This window comes from Mus pahari, chromosome 15 (assembly GCF_900095145.1).
Source record: "Mus pahari chromosome 15, PAHARI_EIJ_v1.1, whole genome shotgun sequence".
NCBI classification, from domain to species: Eukaryota; Metazoa; Chordata; class Mammalia; order Rodentia; family Muridae; genus Mus; species Mus pahari.
In genome coordinates, this window is record NC_034604.1 from 21283720 (window position 1) to 21305890 (window position 22171).

A 22171-nucleotide genomic window follows, 5' to 3' on the forward strand; every position below is an offset into this window, starting at 1 on the left:
TCTCCCTCTCCCTCTCTCCCTCCTTCCCTCCCTCCCTCCCTCCCTCTTACACACATACACACACTCTTTTGAGAAGGGTCTCATGGAGCTCAGGCTGGCTCTGAACTCACTATCTATCTTATGATGACCTTGAACTTGTGATCCTCCTGCTCCCACCTCCTTAATTCTGAGAGTACAGGTATGTGGCACCACACCAGTTTTGTTTTGGGGATCAAATCCAGAACTTGTATGTGCTAGGTAGGCCCTCTACTAACTGAGCTACACTCCCACCTCTAGCACACAAAACATTGATGGCCAAGTGAGTGCAGACAAAATGACTATTTGTCCAAATATGTCTAAGAGATTAATGGTTTTATTTGTTTGTTTGTTTGTTTGATTGTTGTCTGGGGGTGCTAAGGATTAACCTTGGGCTCCACATATATACTAGGCAAATACTCTATCATTGAGCCACATCTCCAGAATTTTTATGGGTTTTTATTTTGAGATAGGGTCTCAGTAAGTTACCTAGGATGACCTTAACTTGCTTTGTATTCCAAGCAGGCTTTGATTTTGTGATCCTCCTGCCTCAGCTTCCCAAGTAGCTGAAATTACAGAGGCCCACCCTCACCATGCTCAGTGGAGAATAGTGTTTTCAAGTACTATACTTGTGCTGTGCGATGGCAGTACTGTGCTAATTATACATGCTTTGTATTTGTTCTTTAAAGAGGGCTTGGCAGGACATTAACTTGGAAGCATGGTTGGACTGTCTACTATGAAGTAATAAAACTGCTCAGAGCACACCCCTTAATATGGATGCTAATGGAGCTTGTGTCCTACCCACTCTTGTAAATTACAGTGGATTCCCTCAGTCTGTCAATCATGAATAAAGGTCTTACTACAGAGTCAGCCAAGACACAGCAACTCAACAGAGCTGTAACCAACTGCGTCTGCATTTCCACAGCTGGATTCAAAATGGGAGCAGGCAGGTGATGCTAAGGTTCCTTCCAACTCTAATATTCAGAGCTTCTATGATTCTTAGGAGAGAAACAATGGCAGAGAAGCATTTTAGTCATGGCATTGAGCTTTTCAATCCTAAAAGGAAGAAGCAAGGTTTTCTGATGGGTTGAACATAGAATGAGAAGAACACCCAGTATTTCTAAGGCCGAAGGACGAGGGAGGATACAAGAAAGACATTTACAGTGCAGGAGTCCAGGCTATGCCTATCTTCTGCACTCCCGTGTATGAAGGAGTCTATTTTTCTCTCTTATTACAAATCAGTGTCAAAGAAACCCCACAAATAGTGGTAAGATAGCTAGGACCCAGGGCAGTTCTGTGTGACTGGTCCTGCTGTACAGATTTCCTCCACAGGTGGGCATAGCTTTCCATATGTCAAGGGAGTACAACATCCCCCAGCAGCTCCAGAGGCTCAGGGAGAGCCTCATTTCCTTTCTACCTTCTACCAGCAGGATCTTTTGAGACTCAAGGGATGTGTCTTTTCCGGGTGCATACTCAGTATCCCTTCAGTGTGCCCCAGGAGTACCATTTCTGCCTACTGAGTCTGTACTTGGGAAGGGAAACTGAGGCTAGCCACTCATAGTGCCCAGCTCCCATTTCTGATGACCCTCCACTATCAGGCTTTCACATCAGGTCTCCATCTGCATAGGCTGTACGATGGTGAATGGTCACTTTCCTAGTTGGGACACTTCTGCAGTACCCAAGAATCCAAAGGAAAGGGACCTTATTCCTCACTGGGTGGTAATCCTCTCTTGAATTATAAAGCCACCCCAATCCCTTTCTGAGTAAACTTCTTGTTACAACCTCTCTTCCTTTCTCCTTGCCTTTGTTCATGTTGCCATCTCTTGGGCACGCTATCTCCAGGCTCTCTTGTCCTCCCACAACCTTCACATCCCTCAAAGGCTGCCCCGTTGTGCCTGGCCACAGTGATCTGACGAAGAGACTCAGTGAATAGTCACTGCTTCTCAGCACTCCTGAACCATGCGAGCTCTGAATTGCAGCCTGAGTCTCAATCCATTGTCCTCTAATTGCTTGGCATGTACACCTTTCCTCTTCTGCAGAAGGGAAGCCCCAAGGGGAGGCGGGGGTCCTTGCCCTCTCCTGCTTCCATCTGCCAAACAGCACCCAGCGCAGGGCCACGCTCCTGGTGGGTGCTCAGGAAACACTTACTGAATTGAATTAAAAACCTTCTCGCAGGCCCTGAGCGGTTCCAGCTGTCGGGTGCCAGCTGTCAGGGCTGCCGGGAGAGGCTGAATGCATATTCATCTCAGATGCTCTGTCTCCCTGTCTTGAAGGGCCTGCTGGTCCCTTCCAACCATTCAGGGGACTGGAAATGCTCCTGATTCTGGAGTCTCCTGGGCTCCCTTTACTCCCTGGCTGGTGAAAAGTTTGTGAACCAGAGGTGGAGATGGAAATGTGTGTTTCTCACACAGGGATCACTCATTTCATTAGGACAAACACCTAACTAACAACTCTCCTGAGGCACAAATAGAATGATCTCAAACTGTTCCGCAAACATTGGCAAGCCCCAGTATGATCAGGAGGGTGCAGCCATATTCCTGGGCACTCCTGTCACCACATCCATTTTATGGGTGTGGCTTGAAGGTTTTCTTTGTGACCACCCTGGGCTGGGTTATATGGTTGGGAGTTTGTGGCTAGGTCATCAAGGAAAATGGGAGCAGAGGTGGGTCAGAAAAGATCAAAGGAGTAGACGGAATATCAACAGGTCAGTGGGCACCTCCTCTGTGTAACAGGTGTTCAGGAATTTATATCTTATTCTCCATAGGCTGTCCTTGTACAAACACACCACTGGCTCTGAGAAGTGAAATGACTAGCCCCAGATCACACAGCTCAGAGTGCTGGTGGTATTGGAAGCCATATTGTGTGACTGTGGACCCTATCAGGGGTTTTATTGACACACAGGGTTTGAGTGTCCTCTTATAAAGAGGCAATTAGTAGGGCTGGATTGGAAGATTATATCAGTTCTGATATAGTGGGACCTGACAATGGGAAAGCAAAGGGGAATCTTTGGGACCAATTAGAGTCAGCTTATTTCTTACATTGTCCTCTGTGACCTGTCCCACTTCCTGGGTCAGTTGGACCTCTTGTAGGAGCAGCTGAGTGGCCATTGTGCACAGTGCTGACAGGCTAAAGAGTTCTTGTCCATGGTGCTGATTGCTCCCAGAGGTGGGCCAGGGTGAGTCCTGTCCATGGTGCTGACCTACATCAGCGGGTGGACCGAGTGGATCTTGTCCATGGTGCTGACCTACATCAGAGCGTGGCCAAGTAGGTCTTGTCCTTGGTGCTGACTAACATCAGAGGGTGATAGTGGGTCTTGTCCAGGGTGCTGACCGACGTCAGAGGATGGCCTGTGCTCGTTTTGTCTATAGTGTTGACTGAGTCTCAAGAGAGGTCTTGAGGAATAAAGAGCAGAGCCGGTCAGCCTTCCTGGCTCATCACAGTCTGGCTGGGGTAAGGCTAGGCAGTTCATGGTCTGAATTCAAGACTCATGTAGTTTGGGAGTGGGGTTACAATAATGCTCTATCCAGCTTGCTTTCCTGTAACCTCTGCCCATCTCTATCAGTCTGGTGGCAAAGCTTACTGGTCCCTGCCCATAATGTGCACTCCTCTTTCCTTTATAAACATAAGCATGTATGATCATGGGTCTGTGACATGAGCCTGGTTATTAAGGCATATATTGGTGTCTATTGGACAGGGAACCTCAGGGAAGCATTTTGCATCTTTGATAAGGGATGGAGGCAGCAGGCTCTTCCTTTTTCTGGTAAAGATACAATGCACCGAGCCAGAAAAATCACTGGTTAACAACAAGAGATCCAACTTATCTTGACATTGTTATACAGATGACCCAACACCAGAGTCTGTGTTATGGATAGCTGTGTAGTCATTCCTCTGCATGATGACACTGTCTTTGGCCTTGTGCAGTTCTAGTTTTTCAGTGGCATTTGTGCCCTGGCTAGACCTAGGTTTAACCATGTGGCCTTGGGAAATCCTCTTCTCTTTTTTCTCTTATGAACAACAGTACTGGTGGAGCTATTTGTAGAGCACATGGATCATATTGAGCTCTCAGTGAATGGTGATCCTTACCATGACTGGAGAGACAATATTCCACACCTGTCCTCCTATTTGAGAGCATTCTGCCAGCCTTCAATCAGCAGAAGCAGACAGAACCCTGCCCAGAACCTCTGCCATTCTCACCTCATTGACAGTGGCTTTACTCATAGATGCCAGCACTTGCATGTCTGGACTAAAGGTCTCCCCTGGACAAGGATACCATTTTGCCACCACACCTCGGGCTAGGCTTGGGGCTGCCAAACTCCTTCATGGTTATCAATTCCTTAGGATTTTGTTCCAATGTGGAAGGTACAGTTTGATTGTCATGAGCCAGGCATGTGAAGTATGACCCAAGACTCTTCTAACAAAACTCTGGCGATGCTGTTACAGTGATCTTGTCGTCTGATCTCCACATTTAGTCTGGGAGATTCAAACAACAGGGAGCTTTGTATGGGTGGTAGTGGCCTCAAAATGTTCCGTGGATGATACCAGGAATATGAAGCGAGGTTCTGAAGCTCTGTGGGGATTCTGGCATTCAGTCGGGGGGGTTGCAGAAAGTTTCTGGGCGATTTAGAAGTGGGGGACTATCTGAGCCTGAAGCCACAGCATGTAAAGGATCTTGGGCAACTCACTTGCCTGGAGATGATGGGCACTCACTGGTCATAAAGGCCTGGAGATTCTAAAGAATGCAGTGCAAGAAATGCCCTTCACTCTCTAAACCTCTACATTCTCAGTCCTGAGTGGAAGAAAGTTCAGATTTCCATCCCTCCAAACCTCATATATTTGTTTTGCTAACTGCTATGGTTTTGATGTTTAATGTCCCTAAATATCCTCAAGGTAGCACAGTGTAGAAGTGGAGTCTTTAAGACTGGGGCCTATGGGAGGTCTTTAGGAAACCAGGAATTAACTCCCCTTTAAGGGACTATGTTGTCTAAGATCTCTCCTTCATTTTTGTCCTCTGCTGTTGATCTACATGGTTCTGTTTCTTCATGACAGGTTGGTTTGCTGTGAGTCCAGAAGCAACAGACCAATTGACAATGAGTAGAACATTCCAAATAGCATATTTTATTATAGTGATGGAAAGCTAACTAACATGCCACCCTTCCAATTCCTCCTGCCTTACACACCCATCAAAATTCTGCTCTCTCATCTGGGCATATACCCAGATGATCTTCCAACTGGTAATAAGGACACATGCTCCACTATGTTCATAGCAGCTTTATTTATAATAGCCAGAAGCTGGAAAGAACCCAGATGTCCCTCAATAGAGGAATGGATACAGAAACTGTGGTACATTTACACAATGGAGTACTACTCAGCTATTAAAAACAATGAATTTATGAAATTCTTGGGCAAATGGATGTATCTGGAGGATATCATCCTTAGTGAGGCAACCCAATCACAAAAGAAGTCACTAGATATGCACTCACTGATAAGTGGATATTAGCCCAGAAACTTAGAATACCGAAGATACATTACGCAAAACAGAAGAAAACCAAGAAAGATGACCATTGTGTGGATACTTCATTCCTCCTTAGAATAAGGAACAAAATACTCATGAAAGGATATAGGTACAGAGACAAAATTTAGAGCTAAGATGAAAGGATGGACTATCCAGAGACTACCCCATTCGGGAGTCCATCCCATCATCAGCCACAAACCTAGATACTAATGCTCATGTCAGCAAGATTCTGCTGAAGGGACCCTGATATTGCGGCCTCTTGTGAGGCTTTGCCAGTGCCTGGTAAACACCGAAGTGGATGCTCACAGCCAGCTATTGGATGGAACACAGGGTCCCCAATAGAGGAGCTAGATTAAGTACCCAAGGAACTGAAGGGGGCTGCAACCCTGTAGGTGGAACAACAATATGAACTAACCAGTACCCCCTGAGCTTGTGTCTCTAGCTGCATATGTAGCAGAAGATGNCCTAATCNGCCATCACTGGGAANAGAGGCCCCTTGGTCTTGCAAACTTTATATGACCCAGCACAAGGGAAGGCCTGGGCCAAGTAGTGGGAGTGGGTGGGTAGGGGAGCAGGGGCGGGGGATGGTATAGGGAACTTTCGGGATAGCATTTGAAATGTTAATAAAGAAAATATAGAAAATAAAAAAAAGAATTCTGCTCTCCCCATCCATGGACAATTTCTGGTCATGATGGCTTACTGCCATTATATTTCTCTGAAAAAAAAAAAGCAGGTAAAACAGGTCAAATAGTCCAAGTTGCATATTTGAACCTTTTTATATTTTTATTATCCTCTATTTCAAATGTGAATTAGGAATCATAGATTGCACTGCTGCAAAGGACTCTGGAGGTCATCTGTACTCACATCATTGTTTTGTCACTAATAATTAGAGTTGAGTTATTTATAGTGATTTTCAGCATATAAAGGGCTCACACACGTGACTTCATTATAGAAAATAGAAAACTCAGACCCAAGTCATACCGAAGGATGACATCTTCACAGGCTGTTGATATCTCAAGGGAGGAGTTGGATGTTTGGCATCATTTTGCCTCCTAACAAAGCTCTAGCGATACTGTTGCAGTGATCTTGTTGTCTGATCTCCACATTTAGTCTGGGAGATTCAAACAACAGGGAGCTTTGTATGGATGGCATTGGCCTCAAAATGTTCCATGGATGATACCAGGAGTATGAAGTGAGGTTCTGAAGCTCTGTGGGGATTCTGTCATTCAGTCAGGGGGTTACAGAAAGTTTCTGGGGGATTTAGAAATGGGGGACTTTCTGAACCTGAAGCCACAGTATGTATCAAATCATTTGACTTCTGGACACAGAATTAGGTACAAGGCTATGTGTTAAACTCTTGACTTGTGCCCACTTGGCCACCATGAAAGAAAGTCACCTTTCTGGCACCCCCTGGTGGTTGCCTGAGGGCATACCATAAATGTGTTTGATCCTGATATGCTTTTACACCACCATAGACTTGAGGCCCTAGGAAGACCTCATTCCATTGAACACTAGTGCTTTTCTTGCTACAACTATTTTCATGAGGACTTTGATAAAGAACAATATTACTTTTTGCCATCACCACCTGGGGATGCGTATCTCTGATGGTTCAAGGCAGCCCAGAGTTCCGGAACCCCACTGGTCCAAAAGACAGAGGAATCTTGTCCTCTGTTCACCCACACAAATGCTCTCTAAAAGGAACAAAACCCCCAGTCCTGAAGCACATCCAGCCAGAGGTAGCAGCTCATACAGAAATCCTGTGTCTTGGTCTTGCTTCCTGAAGAATGGTTGAGAAGCCCTTTAATAGTCTTGCCAAGACTCATGCAGGCACAGGCTGTGTGGCAACCTCAGGCTCCCTCTCCTGAGGACACACACCTCACACCACACACACACACACACACACACACACACACACACACACTCACACCCTCACCAGTTGTGGCTCCTGGGATCAATGCTTCTTCCTTGTAGCCTTTCTTCCATGCACCCAACACCACAAAGCTAGGGTTGTTTTGTTTCCAAGTCTACCCAACAGGGAAATCTAAGCTGGAATCCTAGGGCGAATGTATGTGATAAAGGGGTTTGTGAGGACTGACCTGGTTGTGGTCAGAAAGGACACTCTGCAGAGAGAGAAACTACCTTTCATGGATCCCCACACCTTCTTCTGAACCAGGCAAGGCAAGCACTGGTGACTGTATCTCTGGATGTGAAATGTGATGTTAATAGGGGACTCTGGGACTAACTAGCAGTGCTGGGTGACTTTGGGGACTACAAATCTCACATGGACAGAGTTTGTACAGAGAATACACGTCAGGCTTAGGACTTGAGGGTGAGTGAGAATTGTCCAGAAAAGGGCAACTGAAATAGAAAACAGAGGTCTCTGAAGGAAGGTGACAAGTGTGCAAGGGCTTTGGGGGTCTGGGGAGTCCAGGGAGGGGTTGGCCTTTGGCTGGGTTTTCTGAGGGCAGAGAGATGCCCTGAGGCATCACAGGGCACAGAGATAACTTTGATTATCCTATGGAGAAAGTACTAGTAGGGCAAGGGTCTGGAAGTAAGTGGCTACCACTGGGGATGGTATTCCTCAGGACAGTCTGATTTATCTTTCTGGAACCACCAGACACTTTCCATTACTACCACATTATAAACATCTTTAGCCAAACACAGTCTTGCTAATTTTGTTCTGTATTGAACCTGGGACAAGGTATCTGTACTGTATGACAATGGACCAGCGATGCTGCAAATGGCAACATGTCTCTCTGGACTCTTCAGAATGAGCAGAGCGCGGAGATGGGTTGGCTATTGAGAATCCAGATTTGGCTCTGGGTAGGAGCACCAGGGAGGGATCTGTTTGACCCTCGCTTTACCACATTTGCCATCCATGAGGGCAGTGGTGGAGGGCAGATGATAAAATCATTGTAGCAAAGGGATACTGGGCTGCACACAAACCTGACATACCGGCTTTCTATCCGGGTGGGAAGGAGTCTTCCAAATGGAGAGGCTGTAGGCCCCCCCCATGGATGAGACTGGGAGGTGAGGGTTCTTGATCCATTTCTGTCATGAGAAAACTCTCGGCTCATGTCATACAGATGCTTGGTCCCACATAAGTCAAAGGAGAGAGCAGAGCTTTCCCACTAACCCCTTTATTCTGTCTTCTTCAGCAATGTGTGGAAATGCTGGCTCTTTTATTATTAGGAATATGAAGAATGTCAGAATTGGAAGGAATTCCAGAGGCAAACAATCTAGAAGGTGGCTCTGGGGAGGATATTAGATGAGAGGGAGTCACATGGATTGTTTTGACAGCTGTACATAAACCTCGATCCCCAGGTCTCATCCATTCACCCACACGCCTTCCTGAGTCCAGGCCCATGGTAAAGGGCACATGTTTTATGGCTCAAGGAGAGTCTTACCAGCCACAGCACGTATCGAGGCCTGGACTTTGCTTCGGACATCTCAGGGTCTACAGTCATTTATGTGATCAACTTATGTGAACTTCAGAAGCCAGTGTGTTCAGAGCAGAGAAGAAATGGCACATCTAGGAGGGAGGTGCATGAGCAAAGCCCTGACGTGGGGAGGACTCAAGCTCTTTCTACAGGAGGGGAGAGCAGGGTCTAAAGTGGCGGTAGTGGAACATAGGGCTGAAGGAAGAAAGGCAAGCCGTGCTGCTGTAGGTGTATCTCTCGGCACAACTGACACTGTCTCTGCATAGAAAGTCCCTTGGCTCTCCTCCTGAGGCTCTAGAACTCCCTTCATGTGGGCATTGCCTTCTGGATAATGGGATCAGATTTGTGTCACATAGCAAAGGGATGTTGGTCTGCACATAAGCTTGGCACGTGGGCTTTCTGTTGAGGTGGGAGAGGATCTTCCATAGGGGGAGGTGCTGGAGAGCTCCCCAGTGGATAAGCTTTGGATGTCTGGGTTTTTATTACTTCTCTGTCATGAGCAAATTCTCAGGTCATGTCACTCAGATCATTTATTTCATGTCACTCAAAGTAGAGAGCAGAGCTGGAAATGGTCTTGGGCTGAGTCTGCCCTGATGTCTACAACATCACCAGCTTTGTGCTCAGAGGTAGGAGATGGACTTTGCTGTTCCAGCTGTTCACAGCTTTTCAATGTATGCTCTTCACCACAACCTCCAGCTCCTCTCATCATGAGGACCATTGGACTTGTCCTCAAAGTGAATGAGAAGCAGGCACTAAGAGGGAGTGCTCAGCCTCTGAGCTTACTGTCCTTCCTGTCTTCTACACCACCTTTGGTCCTTGGAGATTTTCTCTTCCTTGGCACAGACAACATTTGGGGAACCAGATCATTACTGGGGAGACTGCCACCTGTATTTCAGAATACATAGACTAATCCACTAATATATGTGGCTACTCCTCACAGATGCCAGGAGCATCTTCAGACAATGCCCAATGTTCTTTGGGTACTAAATTGTATACCTAAGGGCCACCATCTAAAGGACAGATGGAAAATTCTCTTTAAGGACTATAGGAAAGAAAAATGATATGTCACCCATTTTCCCCACAGAAGAACATGTCTCAGGCATCACTGAAGATCGTTTTTCCTTCTGCAATGGAATACTCAAAGGTAGTGTTCAATGTTAGAGATTAAACTGTGCCTGTGCCAGACAGAATGAAGTCTTTCCTGTGAGTAAGAACGTTTTGGAGACGGGATCTTTACAGAGAACCTAGATAAGGTCCTTGGGATGGGTCATGATCTAATGTGACTGGTGTATTTAGAAGTGAAACACATGAGTACAGAAATAGTGGATCAAGGACTATAAGACAAAACAACAGACAGAACACCTGTGGTCAACAAGAGCCCCAGGTCTAGAAGCTAGAAGAGAGGCATAGGAGACATTGTCCTTAAGCCCTCAGGAGGAGCAGACCCTACAGGCATCTCAGTTTGTGAATCAAGAACCAAGATATGTTTTTGTGGCTAAAGCCTCCAGTTGGTGGTATTTTGTCATCCTGTTCCTAAACTAACACACTTAGCCAGAAGGACAGCAGGAGAAGCATGTGAGTATGGCTGTGATACTACTGTCTCAAACAGAGACAAAGGAGGTGGCAGAGATTGTGAGAGAAGACACAGGTCATGGCAAGATGCAGATTCACTACACAGAGACATAACCGACACTTCCTGCAAGACAGACAAGTAGAAATATATCACATTTCTAAACCGAAATGCTTTGATTATGCCGATCACCAGGAGTTGTAAAACTACCTCAGAGAATTCACAGCCGCTGAGCATGCTAACTCTTCCCTTCATAAATTCGTCTCTAGTTTCTGTTATCATATCACTCTCTCTGGGGACCCCAGGCTTGTCATCATTTGCCCTTTATAATTTATTCATCTTCTTGCCTCTATCCTTTCTACTTATCATTCATCTTTACAGTTGTACATAAAATTAGATGGATCCTTCAATGGCAGGGCAGTTCGAGAGGGAGAGGGGCCTCATTAGGGAAGCCCCCTTGAAGGCTGATGGAGGTCCCACTAGAGCCTTGTACGTGTGCCAAGATGGGGTAAGTAAAAGCATGAGGTAAGGAAAGGAGGGAGAAAAGACACCGAGAAGACAGGAAAAATGAGGGAGGTGGAAATGAAAGGCAAAAAGAGGATATCCAGAGGGGAGAACAGGGGGAAACAGATCAGAAGATGTGAGAAAAAAATTAAATGAAATCAAGGGCAAGGGAGACTAGAGGCAGACACTAGAAGGGACTGCAGTGCAAAGGCTCCGCTCAAACCTTGCGTCTGGTGAATTTTCCATCTTACTAGCCTTCTTAACAAACTCACAGAAGGTCACCCTAATTTGCCATGGAAATGACAAGCCCTGCACCACAATGATCTGAGTTGGGGAGTGTGGATGTTAGGGACATTGCCTGTCTCCTGTGTGTCTTGAGGGGGTGAGTGGGAGGCAACAGCATGTGTTAGTTGCCCAGTGAGGTTACAAAAGCCCATCTTTAACTAGCAGATTGGTGTTTCAGTGTTTACCAAGAAGAAACAGCTAGCTTCCAGCATGCCAGCTCCCCACCACACAGCTTCCTCCTCAGTGTCTTCAGGCCTCCTGCTCACTGGGCTCAGTCCCCCACTTTCCCCAGCTCTGGCCAAGAAACTTTCTGCTGTTGAAGGAGTTTTTCTGGCCACCTCTCATCACAATCTCTGCATTTCCCTAGTTAGAGCTTCGTCCCCTAGGCCCCATATTCCTAACTTTGGAAACAGATGGGTTCTCCCTGGAAGACAATCCCCTGCAAAGCCCCAAAGGCTGGAGCAGCTGGGACTCTGCAGTGGGGCTGTGTTTTAAGGCATGCAGTTCTTCCACAGGGCCTCCTGTGCGTTCCCAGATTCTTCCCAGTTCTCAGAGATGATACGGGGCATGAACACCTCTCTTTCAGGTGGGCTATTTGGTCAGGCTTCTGCCATGCTGTGCATGCACAGTGGTAGGCTGTTTTTTTGGTCCTCTAACATAGTCATATGACTCCAAACTCCCTTCCTACCTGCTCATATCCTGAAGGAAACCTGAAATCCACCCATAGCCATGTTTGTCACTTTGAAAGTTCTAAAGCAATGGACAGAACTCTCAGAACTGAGGAACTTGGATGGTAGTGGGAGATCTAGAATTATTTATCAATATTGTGATTAAGATCATTGTGTCTTCCATTCAGTGTGGTTTTGAAAAGCTTCTGAGGCAAGGGAGGTGACATGCAGCATCATGCGAATCACCTAATACTTAGCAAGTATTCCCTGTGAATGCTAAGTAGTTGACTACGCAGACCGCTGTATCTTAACCTCTATGGTCTCTCATTATTGGTTATAGTTATGTGTGTAGCGTCTGTCCCCATGTGGATGGGCAACTTGAAGATGGAAGGGGATGTATTGGAAAATAATCATGGATGATAGAAGGGACTGGTCTTCAGAAAGTCAGACAGTCAGCCAGAAAAGAGTGAAGAGAAAAGGGGAGAGAGAGAGAGAGAGAGAGAGAGAGAGAGAGAGAGAGAGAGAGAGAGAGAGAGAAGGGATATCAGAAGACTTTCTGGTGAGGCTTCATGGTTTAGTAATCCCACTCTACTGACCTCATGGCACATCCAAGAATAAGAATCCAGTTGTGACACACTGGTTGAGGAGATGACTCTATCATCCCTTGAAGAAGTATCAATTAGACTGATTTCCAGAGAAACTGGCCTCTGATTCAGACAAACCCTCAGTGGGGACTTGCTCCCTAAATTCTAGTTATCCCAAGAGAAACTTTAGCTTTCCTGTTCTCCTGGATGAAGGTGAGTGAGGAGTGGCTCTGGTCCAGCTGCTGCTGCTGTTAGCTGCTGCTGTGGTGTGTGCATGTGCCCTTGCGTGCCTTTGTGTACAACAATGGGTGATTTTTCCTAGCTGGAAGGGGATGCTGGCTTTGTAACTTGCTGGAAGCCTGTACCAGCTTTTGCTACTGTCTCTCCTCAGTAAGAAGGTAGAGGGCTGGTTTTAATGGATTGATTTTAATGGATTTTGAAGTCTGGAAAAGTGCCTAAATTGCTGAGGTTACCAGTTCTCCAGGTTCTTTTTTTTTTTTTTTTTTTCAATTTCATTCTCCTTAGTCAGATATGGAGGGTGCTCACTGGGGCACTTAACATGGCCACCCCAGTGAAGAAGAGGTTTCTCCTGTGCCTTGCTTCCAGCCACACAGGCATATGTAAGCCCAGCCTCCACACTCAGGAACACATGATTTGGCTGAAGAACTTTTTGTTTGAACCTCTCCCTGCATTTGCTAGTGCCATACTTCCTCCAAGGAGAAAAACCAGCTCACAATAGTAATGGCAGTTCTGCTTTTCCTGATTGAAAATGACTCCACTTTAGAGCATAATTTTACCTGGCCATTTTGTTTTCCATTTTTCTGCATTTGAGTTTGTGTGGGGACAGTGTGTTCTCAGAACCTGTACCTGCTACTCTATTTTTCCTCCATGTGTGTCTCTCTGTGTGAGCTCCTCCTGCCTAGAGGAGGTATGGCGAGGTTTGTGAGATTCTACAGAATCTTTGGAGGAAAGAAAACCCTGGGTTGTGTCTGACTCCCACCAGAGGCATCTACTTTCACCCCATCTCTGCCAACAGATATTCATGATTCTTTTTGCCTTTTTCTCCCAGACTTGCCCAACTTGTCTTTGTGATAAAATGCCACTGGATCTCCCAGTATAAAGGATTAACGCAGATTATGGGGAATAGTGTTAATTATCGGTGGAAGGGGGGCTGGTGCCTCGCTCCAACGTGCTCCTGATTTCCCCTGGGCCTTTCTGCCTGGTAATAAGCCTTCTTTAATCTGGCAGGCCCCTTGGTGAAATCAGCACCACGGACAGTGATATTGATTGCTTCTGAGAAACCATCACAGCTGCTCAACCAAATTACCTTTGATATGTGACCTTTAATGTAATTACTGCAACATCAAAGTATTTCTATAAATTATTAAAGAACTAATACACTTCATCATTTAGCTATTCTATTATATGTAAAATAAACAACCGCGAGTTAAGGTTAGATCTGGAACAATCCATAGTCGTTTTTTCCTTTTTCAAAAACCCTAACCCTCCTCCCACCATCTCTCTTTCTGTTTCCCCATCTGATTCCGGCTTTTAGCCATTATGAAACTCCCCAGCAATCTCTTTCAAGCTGATGGAGGGCCTCCAATAACAATGTGGTATTTTCTATTCCATTTGGGTGGCTCTCAAATATCTATCACCCCCCCCCAAACAAAGTGCCATAAACACTTTATTAATCAGCACAAACCTTCCTGAGAAACCTTTGACTATCTTACAATATGGCTTTATGCGTCACGCATAACGTGGAGCACATTTCTGCCATCCCACAGAGAGCATCCAGAAAGTATTACTATAATATATGTGCATGTAGTCGCGCCACTAAAAAACCAACTGGGAACGGCCACCCTGCCAAAGCCCCGCTCCACACAAAAATCTGTGCGCGCCTGCATTTCCATACATTTGCATCCGCGGCTATGTTATTAAGATGACTCAGCCCCGTGCTTTGCAATCACAAATACCAAAATACAATACAAAGGCTGTCATAATGGAAGGAAGGGCCTGTGTAATCCCACATTCTCGACCCAAAGCCTTAACTAAAGACCTCTGAAGCAAGGGGGAATGGGGTAGAGGTGGTTGCTGCTTTACCCGGGGGTTTACCACTGGCTCTTGTCTACCCGGTTAACCTTTCCTGCTGTGGGGGCAGAAATGGAAACCTATGTTTACATATGGTTTGTTTGGTAAGAATGTAAACAGGCATGTCCTAAGCATAGGCGTGCACAAATCGAGAACACACGTGCTTCCCAGCAGCGCCCACTGTATACGCCTGCATATTTACAAATCCTTTAAGCTATGCCCACATACACACATCTTTCCATTTATCTTTAGATGCTCAGCAGCTGTATATTTCCTAACCCTCCAACCCAATCTCTCTGAACCCACAGGAGAGACCGCGCAGACCCTTGACCCGAGGGACACTTCTTATTTTATGGTGATGAACTAGCCTCGATAATAGCCACGGCTGATATCACACCCAGTTAGGGGGGCCATAAATAATTCTCTTCTCCCCCGCGCAGAAGCTATAAACCAGGGCCAAGGCGCGATAGTTTATCAAAGACGAGGGCTGGCTCCTTAAATAAACCGCGGTGATCTCACTGGCGGCGGCGGGGAGGCGCCCCTCCTATCGCGGCCCCGGGGCTAGGGAACCGCGGTGGCGGGACCCCAGCGGGGCCCTGCTGGATGCTCTTGGGAACAAGGCGAGCATCGGAGGCATCGCCCGACAGTGAGCCGCTACAGGCCCAGGACATGCAGCGCCCCGCCCCGGGCGGTGTGCGCTTTAACTGCACCTGGGTTCCCGGCCACCGCCAAGAGCCTCCCCCGTCGGGTCTGGACGGCCAGGAGCCGCAGCGACGGGCGCTTCCGAGCTCGGTACCCACGGCCCCTGCACCCTCCCCTGGGCGCGAGCTCGGGGTCTCAGAAGGAGGCAGCCCGGGCCGCGGGGTCCCTGCTGTCCCCGCCCCGCGCGTCGCTGCCCGACCTCCCGAAGTCGCCCCCTGTCGGCGCGCGGTCGGCTGCGCCGCGGCCGGCGCCACTTACCCCGGGCAGGGTCTTCTGCTCGTGCAGCGCGCTCTGGGCCTTCAGCGCTGACTCACGCTCGCAGTAGGTGAGGAAAGCGCAGCCTGGGAAGGAAGCAAGCGGCGACAAGGGTCAGTGGGGGCGCCCCCAGCCAGGCCCGGCCCGCCGCCGCGCCCTGCCGCCCGCCCCACTCTCCCGCCCTCCTGGCTCGTCACCGCTCTCCCCACCTCGCTCTTTCCTGGGCTCTCTCCTCGGAGCTTCCGTGCCCCTCGGTCTCCCGTCTGTCTGCTGTCTTCCTCCGTGGCTTTTTCTATTTTGCTCCCTCCTCGGAGTCCTCCCCACTCCCCACTCCCCACGCCCCCCTTCTCAGCCCGTGGGTCTCTTCCTGTCCTTGCGCCCTAGTGCTTCAGGCGTCTCTGCCGTCTCCCCACTCCCTGTCAGTGTTGTTTTTAATCAGTTTCAACGCTAGCCCCTACACCTCTCAGAAGGGGCAATTTTTCCCTTTTAGTTCTCCTGGCTGTTCTTGCCTGGGCCTCCTTCCTTGATCTGGTCCCCCCAGGAGTACAAGTGTCAGGGACCTTCCAGATAAAGGCCAGAGCAGGTCAGTTGTCTTAATCAAACGAATAGGGTTGTCATATGTCCTTTGTGTTCTCGGCCCCAGTTCCTGCTGTCAAAGCTGTGTTGAGGGTCTTCACACAGTCTAGTCTGAAGGTTTCTTGGGCTATCAATCCCACCGAGGCCTACCGGAGTGTTCTGTCTCTTAACTCCTCGAGGACAGCTTTGCCTCATACCTCCTCGCCCGCGTCTTCTTCAATTAAAAGAACTGAGCATGCTCTCCAATGTCCTGTCCACATCTCCCTCCTGAGCCATTGTAACAACCCCACTCCACTGCTTCATGTCAGGGACTCTAGAGTGTTCCTAGCGGTGCAACCTGCTCGCTGGAGGGTTCAGTGCCCCCCTGTAGGCACCATGACACAGGAACAGACTAGCTACAGGGAACTCTTCCCCTGTCTGCGGGTATGAATGCAGCTTGGCTGATCTGCAAAACTAGCTGGAAGCCACAGTAAGACTGTAAAGGCCGTCTTCTGCTAAAACAGGCTTGCCTGCAAAGCCATCCCCGACCCTACCCTAGAGAGAGGACCAGCAGGGTAGATCCCCACTCCCTTGCTCCTTCTAGTCCCCCTCCATCTTTTGTGACTAGTCTACTGTTGCCACGGTTACTGCCCCAACCCAGTCCTTTTCATGAATCAACTTGAAGCAGTTTCTGACTGCTCCAGTTCCTTCTTGGGCTCTATCCTTTCCTGTTCCCCATATGCCTTCTGGTTCTTCCAAGGCCATTTACTTAGTGAATGCGTTCTCTGTGCTAGACTCAGGCTCTTTTCTCTGGAGGCTCTCCAGCTGGCAGTGGCTGGTACACACTACATACAGTTCTAGTCATTAGGCTTGTGGCCACTTGATGCACAGAGCCCCCACAATGTCCTCTCCTGTGCCTTACTATCAAGCTCTGTAGCCACTAACCTCTGTTCCTCCCCTTCTGATATAGAAATAGATCCCGCTCCCTTGTCTCTGCGGGCTGGCGAGTTGGGCAGGAAGGGAACATGTGTGTGAAGAGGAAACAGAGATAAAAAAAGGAAATAGATCTTGGGAGACAGAAGCTCCTGATCCAGGGCTGGCTCTACCTCCTGCCAAGGAGTCTTCAAGCCGACCGTCCGTCCTCCCTCCCCTGGACCAGGCCCACACTGCCCCTCCTCCCTCCTCTCCCCCCTCTTCCCTCCTGGTCACTGGCAGACGGTTATTGATGGAGACACAGGCGACTGAAATGAATAGCGGTCAGAGGCCCTGTGACGTCGTCCCTCGTGCTGCCGCCTGCCTCTCTCTCCCAGGGGCGTCTTTCCTCCTGTTCCCTTGTCCCCTTGTTGGCCTTGTCTTCTGCCTGCTACAGAGAGGCAGCTAGTGCCTCCTCCGCTGCGTGCAGGTGAGCCAGCTAGGGACAAGGTCAGGGGTAGGTTTGGAGAGAAAGAGGGAGTCAGGAAAGGAGAAGCAGGAAGTGACCATACTGTTTTCACAGCCCAGCATAATAAAGTAAGGATTCCAGAGTGGAATCTTCCAATCTGTTGCGTTGGTCCAGCTCTCAGGATTCTCTTCCACTGTTTTCGAGAGACCCCAGAGCCCTGCCATGTAGCCGCATCTTTTAGGAAGCCCCTCTCAGGACCGAGTGACCTTCCCCTGCTATTTGTGCCTCTGAATTCACTGCCTGCCCATCGTTCTTTCCTAGCTCACTCCCTGGCTCCTTTACCCTTTCTCATCTTTGTGAGACATGTTCTATCTTAGATCCTTTTTTCCACAGTGACTGCTTAATCCCCCTTCTACCAGCCTGGCCCACTTCCTCCTGCACTTCCTTCAAGCATCTGTCGGATGTGATCTCCTCCATCACTTCTCTCTGCCTGTCTACTCACCACCACCCCAATCTCCAGCACACTCATCTCCCCCCCCCGACCTTTTGCCCCATTTCCTTTCCTATTTGTTACCCGGTGCTCCCTGACATTAATATCTATTTGCTCATTGATTGGCAACCTCCTAGTGCTCAGATGAGGGCAGGAACTCCATCTGGTTCCGTGTCTGCTTGCTTCTCTTTGCTCAGAGCAGGGCAGAGGTGCCTTACTCATGGAGGGCGCTGAATGCCCGAACACCTTGGCTAACTTGTTGGAGGGCCATAGGCAGTGGTGATGGAGGGGTCGCAGAGACTGTGTTCAGAAGCTGCCAAGGATGAAGCTACCTTAGACCCCACGGATGATATAACGTGCTGGACTTCCTTTGTGATGACAGAGTCTGAGGTTGCTCTGAGGGACAGTGGGTGGGTCACTGCAGGTTGCCTTTCTCCTTTCTGTAGGCTCCCAAGTCAGGCCTGACAGTACACTCATATCCGTCTTCTGGAATTCCTTGAAAAAGCTAATCCACAGTTTGTTCAGAAGAGCCCTCTACTAGCCACAGATCACTCAGGGCTTCTTCTTCTTCTCCTTCTTTTTTTTTCTTTCTGAATCACAGGTTCCTTATCTATCTTATATCTAACCTGGGGACAGTAATCCCTCTTAGAAGCTTGTAGGGAGATCTGTTAACCAGTGGTCTTTAGCCAAAGCTGAATCCAGGCCTTGTGAAACTTGCTGTGGGTACGTGTTCCCTCTTGTGATGTAGGAAGTGGGGAAGGGCAGAACACGTTCCTTCATCCCCCCACCCCCATCACTCTACCTCTTTGTGAGGAAGGTCCAGCTTTACAAGGAAGCCACTGGCCCTTCTCTAGCCATCTCCCAGCGGTTGGATGTGGACTTCCCTTTGCAGCAGGAGAGATTAGTCTGCTCACTCAAGGCTTTTTGAGGAAGGCAGATACGGATAAGCTGCTCTTCATGCCAAATCCAGACCGCAAGGAAGGACTAGCTTGTGCCCTGACTGAGATGAGAGCAGAGCCCTGGGGATGGCAGCTCTGGTAGAGAGGAGGCTAGAGGAGGAGAGCTTGCCCTCACAGGATATTCCGCATAACCATGGGCTTGGGGTGGAGTCCAAGGTGGGATCCTAGGAGCCACGCTTTATCAGACACTGGCACAGATCACCTATTTCAGAGCAGAGGCACTCGTAGCTTCCACCCGAGCAGCTAGCTATTACAGCCCATGGTTCACTGCTGGCTGCGCCCTGGGTTTCTGAGCTGGGAAGTTGGGATGGCTTGGAGGATGCGCTTTCCAGCCTTAGCCTGGCAGCCCTAAGTCAGCCAAACCCACTGTCTGAGGCCGCACAGTGGATCCTTCAGAGCCGTCCCTGCAGAGGCCGTATGTGAATTCACAGTGTGGGTGGCAGGCAGATCCTGTTGTGGAGTAGCTATAACTGCACACGATGTGTGGGTCTAGTCACAGGGCTTCCTTTGGGGGACCTTAAAGGTTCTGGGAAGGGTGTGTCCTTGCTGTGACGGGACCCGTGACATAAAGGTTCTTCCTCCTGGCTTTCAGGCCCAGTCACCCTCTCCAAGTTCCAGTCCTACAAGTGTATGGTCTGGTGGCACTCGTGCGTTGAGAGGAGAGGGCCATAGTCCATTGTGGCTGTTAGGAGTAGGGGAAAAACAAAACCAAGCCTGAAAACCTAAAAAATAAAAGCCACCAAGGCAAGAGCACTTTTATTTTTAAAACTGGATACTCTATAGTAGTTAAAAAGGTAAAATGACCTGTAATGTACCAACACAGCAATCAGCGTCATCAGAGAGGAGAAACAAAGTGTATGATAATGGATGCCATGGATACACAGTAGAGGCATATCCCACTCCTTCCGTATGTACTCTTGTCTGTATTTACAGGCAAAGTTGCAAGGAGCTGAACGCAGGAGCATGAGGTGCTGATGGGGGATGTATCCCTGTGGTGATTCTACACTTTTTGTTTGGTTTGACACATTTAGACTCAGACTGTATTCACAGATCACTTGCATAATTAACTTTCAAAAAAAAAAAAAAAAAAAACCAATCTGTGTGAGAAGAAGAGAACAGAGTGAAAATGGGATAGATGAGAGTAGGTGACACGGAATGCAGGACCCACAGCCTGTGCCGAGGAGACAGACAGATTGCCAGGCGTCAGCTTTATTGCAAACACAGCCTGAGGACAGTCTTCTGGTGGGGGGGGGGGCAGATACCCTGCTACCTCAACGTCTCCTTTGTGCCGCAACTGGACAGTGCAGGTCTGAGCTTTGGAGCAGTTTCTCTGCCTGGCAAGCTATCAGAGAGCTGAGTGAGAGGGGTTGGTGTTTGGGGAATGGAGTCCAGGATAGGGAAGCCAGTTGCTCTGAGAGCATTGTCGGACTCTCTGGTCTCTTGAGATCTTCCCAGGTGTGTGGCCCAGGGAATCTCTGTGTGAGCTGTGACATCACCCTGAGCTCTCCTCTTTCTACCCACTTCCACCAGCTCATTGCTGCCCTTCTGCCCTTCAAGGGCCCCCACACTCTCTCTCTTCTCTCTGCAGTTAAAGCATTAGACTGAGTAGAATAGAGCCCCAGACTGTCAGAGAGAAAAGGAACTTTGGAAACCATCTGGCCGCGGGTGGGGACAGAGAAATAACATACTTAGAGAGAAACGGATGACCTAGGCCCCTCCTCTTCCTCACAGCTGGAGGTGGCCCTCCTCTGCTGCCACCCCCTGACCTGCCTGTGCTCTGGCACTCTGCTAGCCTGGGCTTGCTTGTCTTTATATAGCCACCTAACCTTTTCAGGCTGCTGGTTTCTATTTACTCACCCTTCTATTTGCCAACTTCATGTCTTGTGTCTTTGAACAGACTGCTATCCTGTGAGAGTGGAGACACCATCTTTATATCTCTCAGATTAGGCAGAAGGGCTGAGAGACCAAAAGCATACCAAAAAAAAAAAAAAAAAAAAAAAAAAAAAAGAAAGAAAGAAAGAAAGAAAGAAAGAAAGAAAGAAAGAAAGAAAGAAAGGCGGGCAACAGATCCATGACTGAGCCCGGAAGAGAGATTGGGGACCTTGGGACATAAACACAGGAAGAAAGGGAGAAATAAACAGCACAGCCCAGGTACAAGAATCCAGCTGGGAAGAAACGGCAGAACGGGGATTGTCGAGGCACTGGCAGGAGAAGTTGTGGGTAAGGGTGTCTCTTTCTCTAGCAGAGCAGCCTACTACCCACCATGAGCTAAGGGGCACTGGTGGTGCCTGGAAAAGTGGGTGGGGCCCTCTCCCACGTGGGGGAAAAACACAGTGCAGCAGAATTAATTGTACAGAGATGATGGCAGTAATTTACAAAGCCCCCGTGAGCCGGGATAAAAGGCCCTTGTCACTGTGAAGTGAAGGAAGAACAATTTCCTGCCCAACTCGAACAGGGCTGCAGCCTGGGGTGTAATCATCGCAGAAGGAAAGGCTCCCGATGTGATGGGCTCCCCTTCCTCCCCCCGCAACCAGGCCTCGGCTTCCTACTAATTGAATTACAGAATTAGTCAGAGGAAGGTGGCCTTAGAATAGGAAGATCTAGACTTTAATAAAACATCAGGTCTTATAGGCCCTGGCATCAGCTGGTTTGGAGGAAGTAAGAGAGAACTGGGAGGTGGGGAGATCAGAAGAAAAAATGGGGTCTCAGGGGACTGACCAGTCAGACCTAAGGGATGAAGTGAAAAGGGAAAGGAGGGACAGAGGAAGTAGGAAGAGGATTTGGGGCGCATCACCTGGTTTTGCAAGCACATTAACACAAGGCTTTTTCATGCAAAGCGGGGCATGTTGAACCATACTGGCCCTGTGTGCAGTTCAAGGATCTGTCTCAGGTCTGGATCTATTGGGCCTGCTGTGAAGCCTGAAACTCCATCCTCAGACCACCACCAGCCCAGCCCCAGAATTCTCCTTGGGATTTAATAGCGATGTAGATCTGTGCTAAGAAGTGATATTCATATTATAGGTGGACAAAGCAAAGAATAAAAAGTCAGAAAGTTTCCCCAGAGAGGTTACTGGCCTTCTGAGCCCACAGTTTTCTACTATCTCCCCATGTTCTGGGTCCTACACCCTTCCCCTACCTGTGGGTTTGTCCTAAACATGTA

General features: G+C 48.4%; 1 protein-coding gene across 39 annotated transcripts in view; it reads right to left on the reverse strand.

Annotated features, from left to right (window-relative positions):
* Celf4 (CUGBP Elav-like family member 4) overlaps positions 1 to 22171 on the reverse strand; it is a 278683-nt gene that overhangs the window by 187104 nt on the left and 69408 nt on the right. For all 39 annotated transcript variants that reach the window (XM_029547031.1, XM_029547026.1, XM_029547017.1 and 36 more), the window contains exon 2: positions 15630 to 15712. In XM_029547031.1, coding sequence (XP_029402891.1) covers positions 15630 to 15712 — 83 coding nt within the window. The remainder of the gene's footprint in view (positions 1 to 15629; positions 15713 to 22171) is intronic.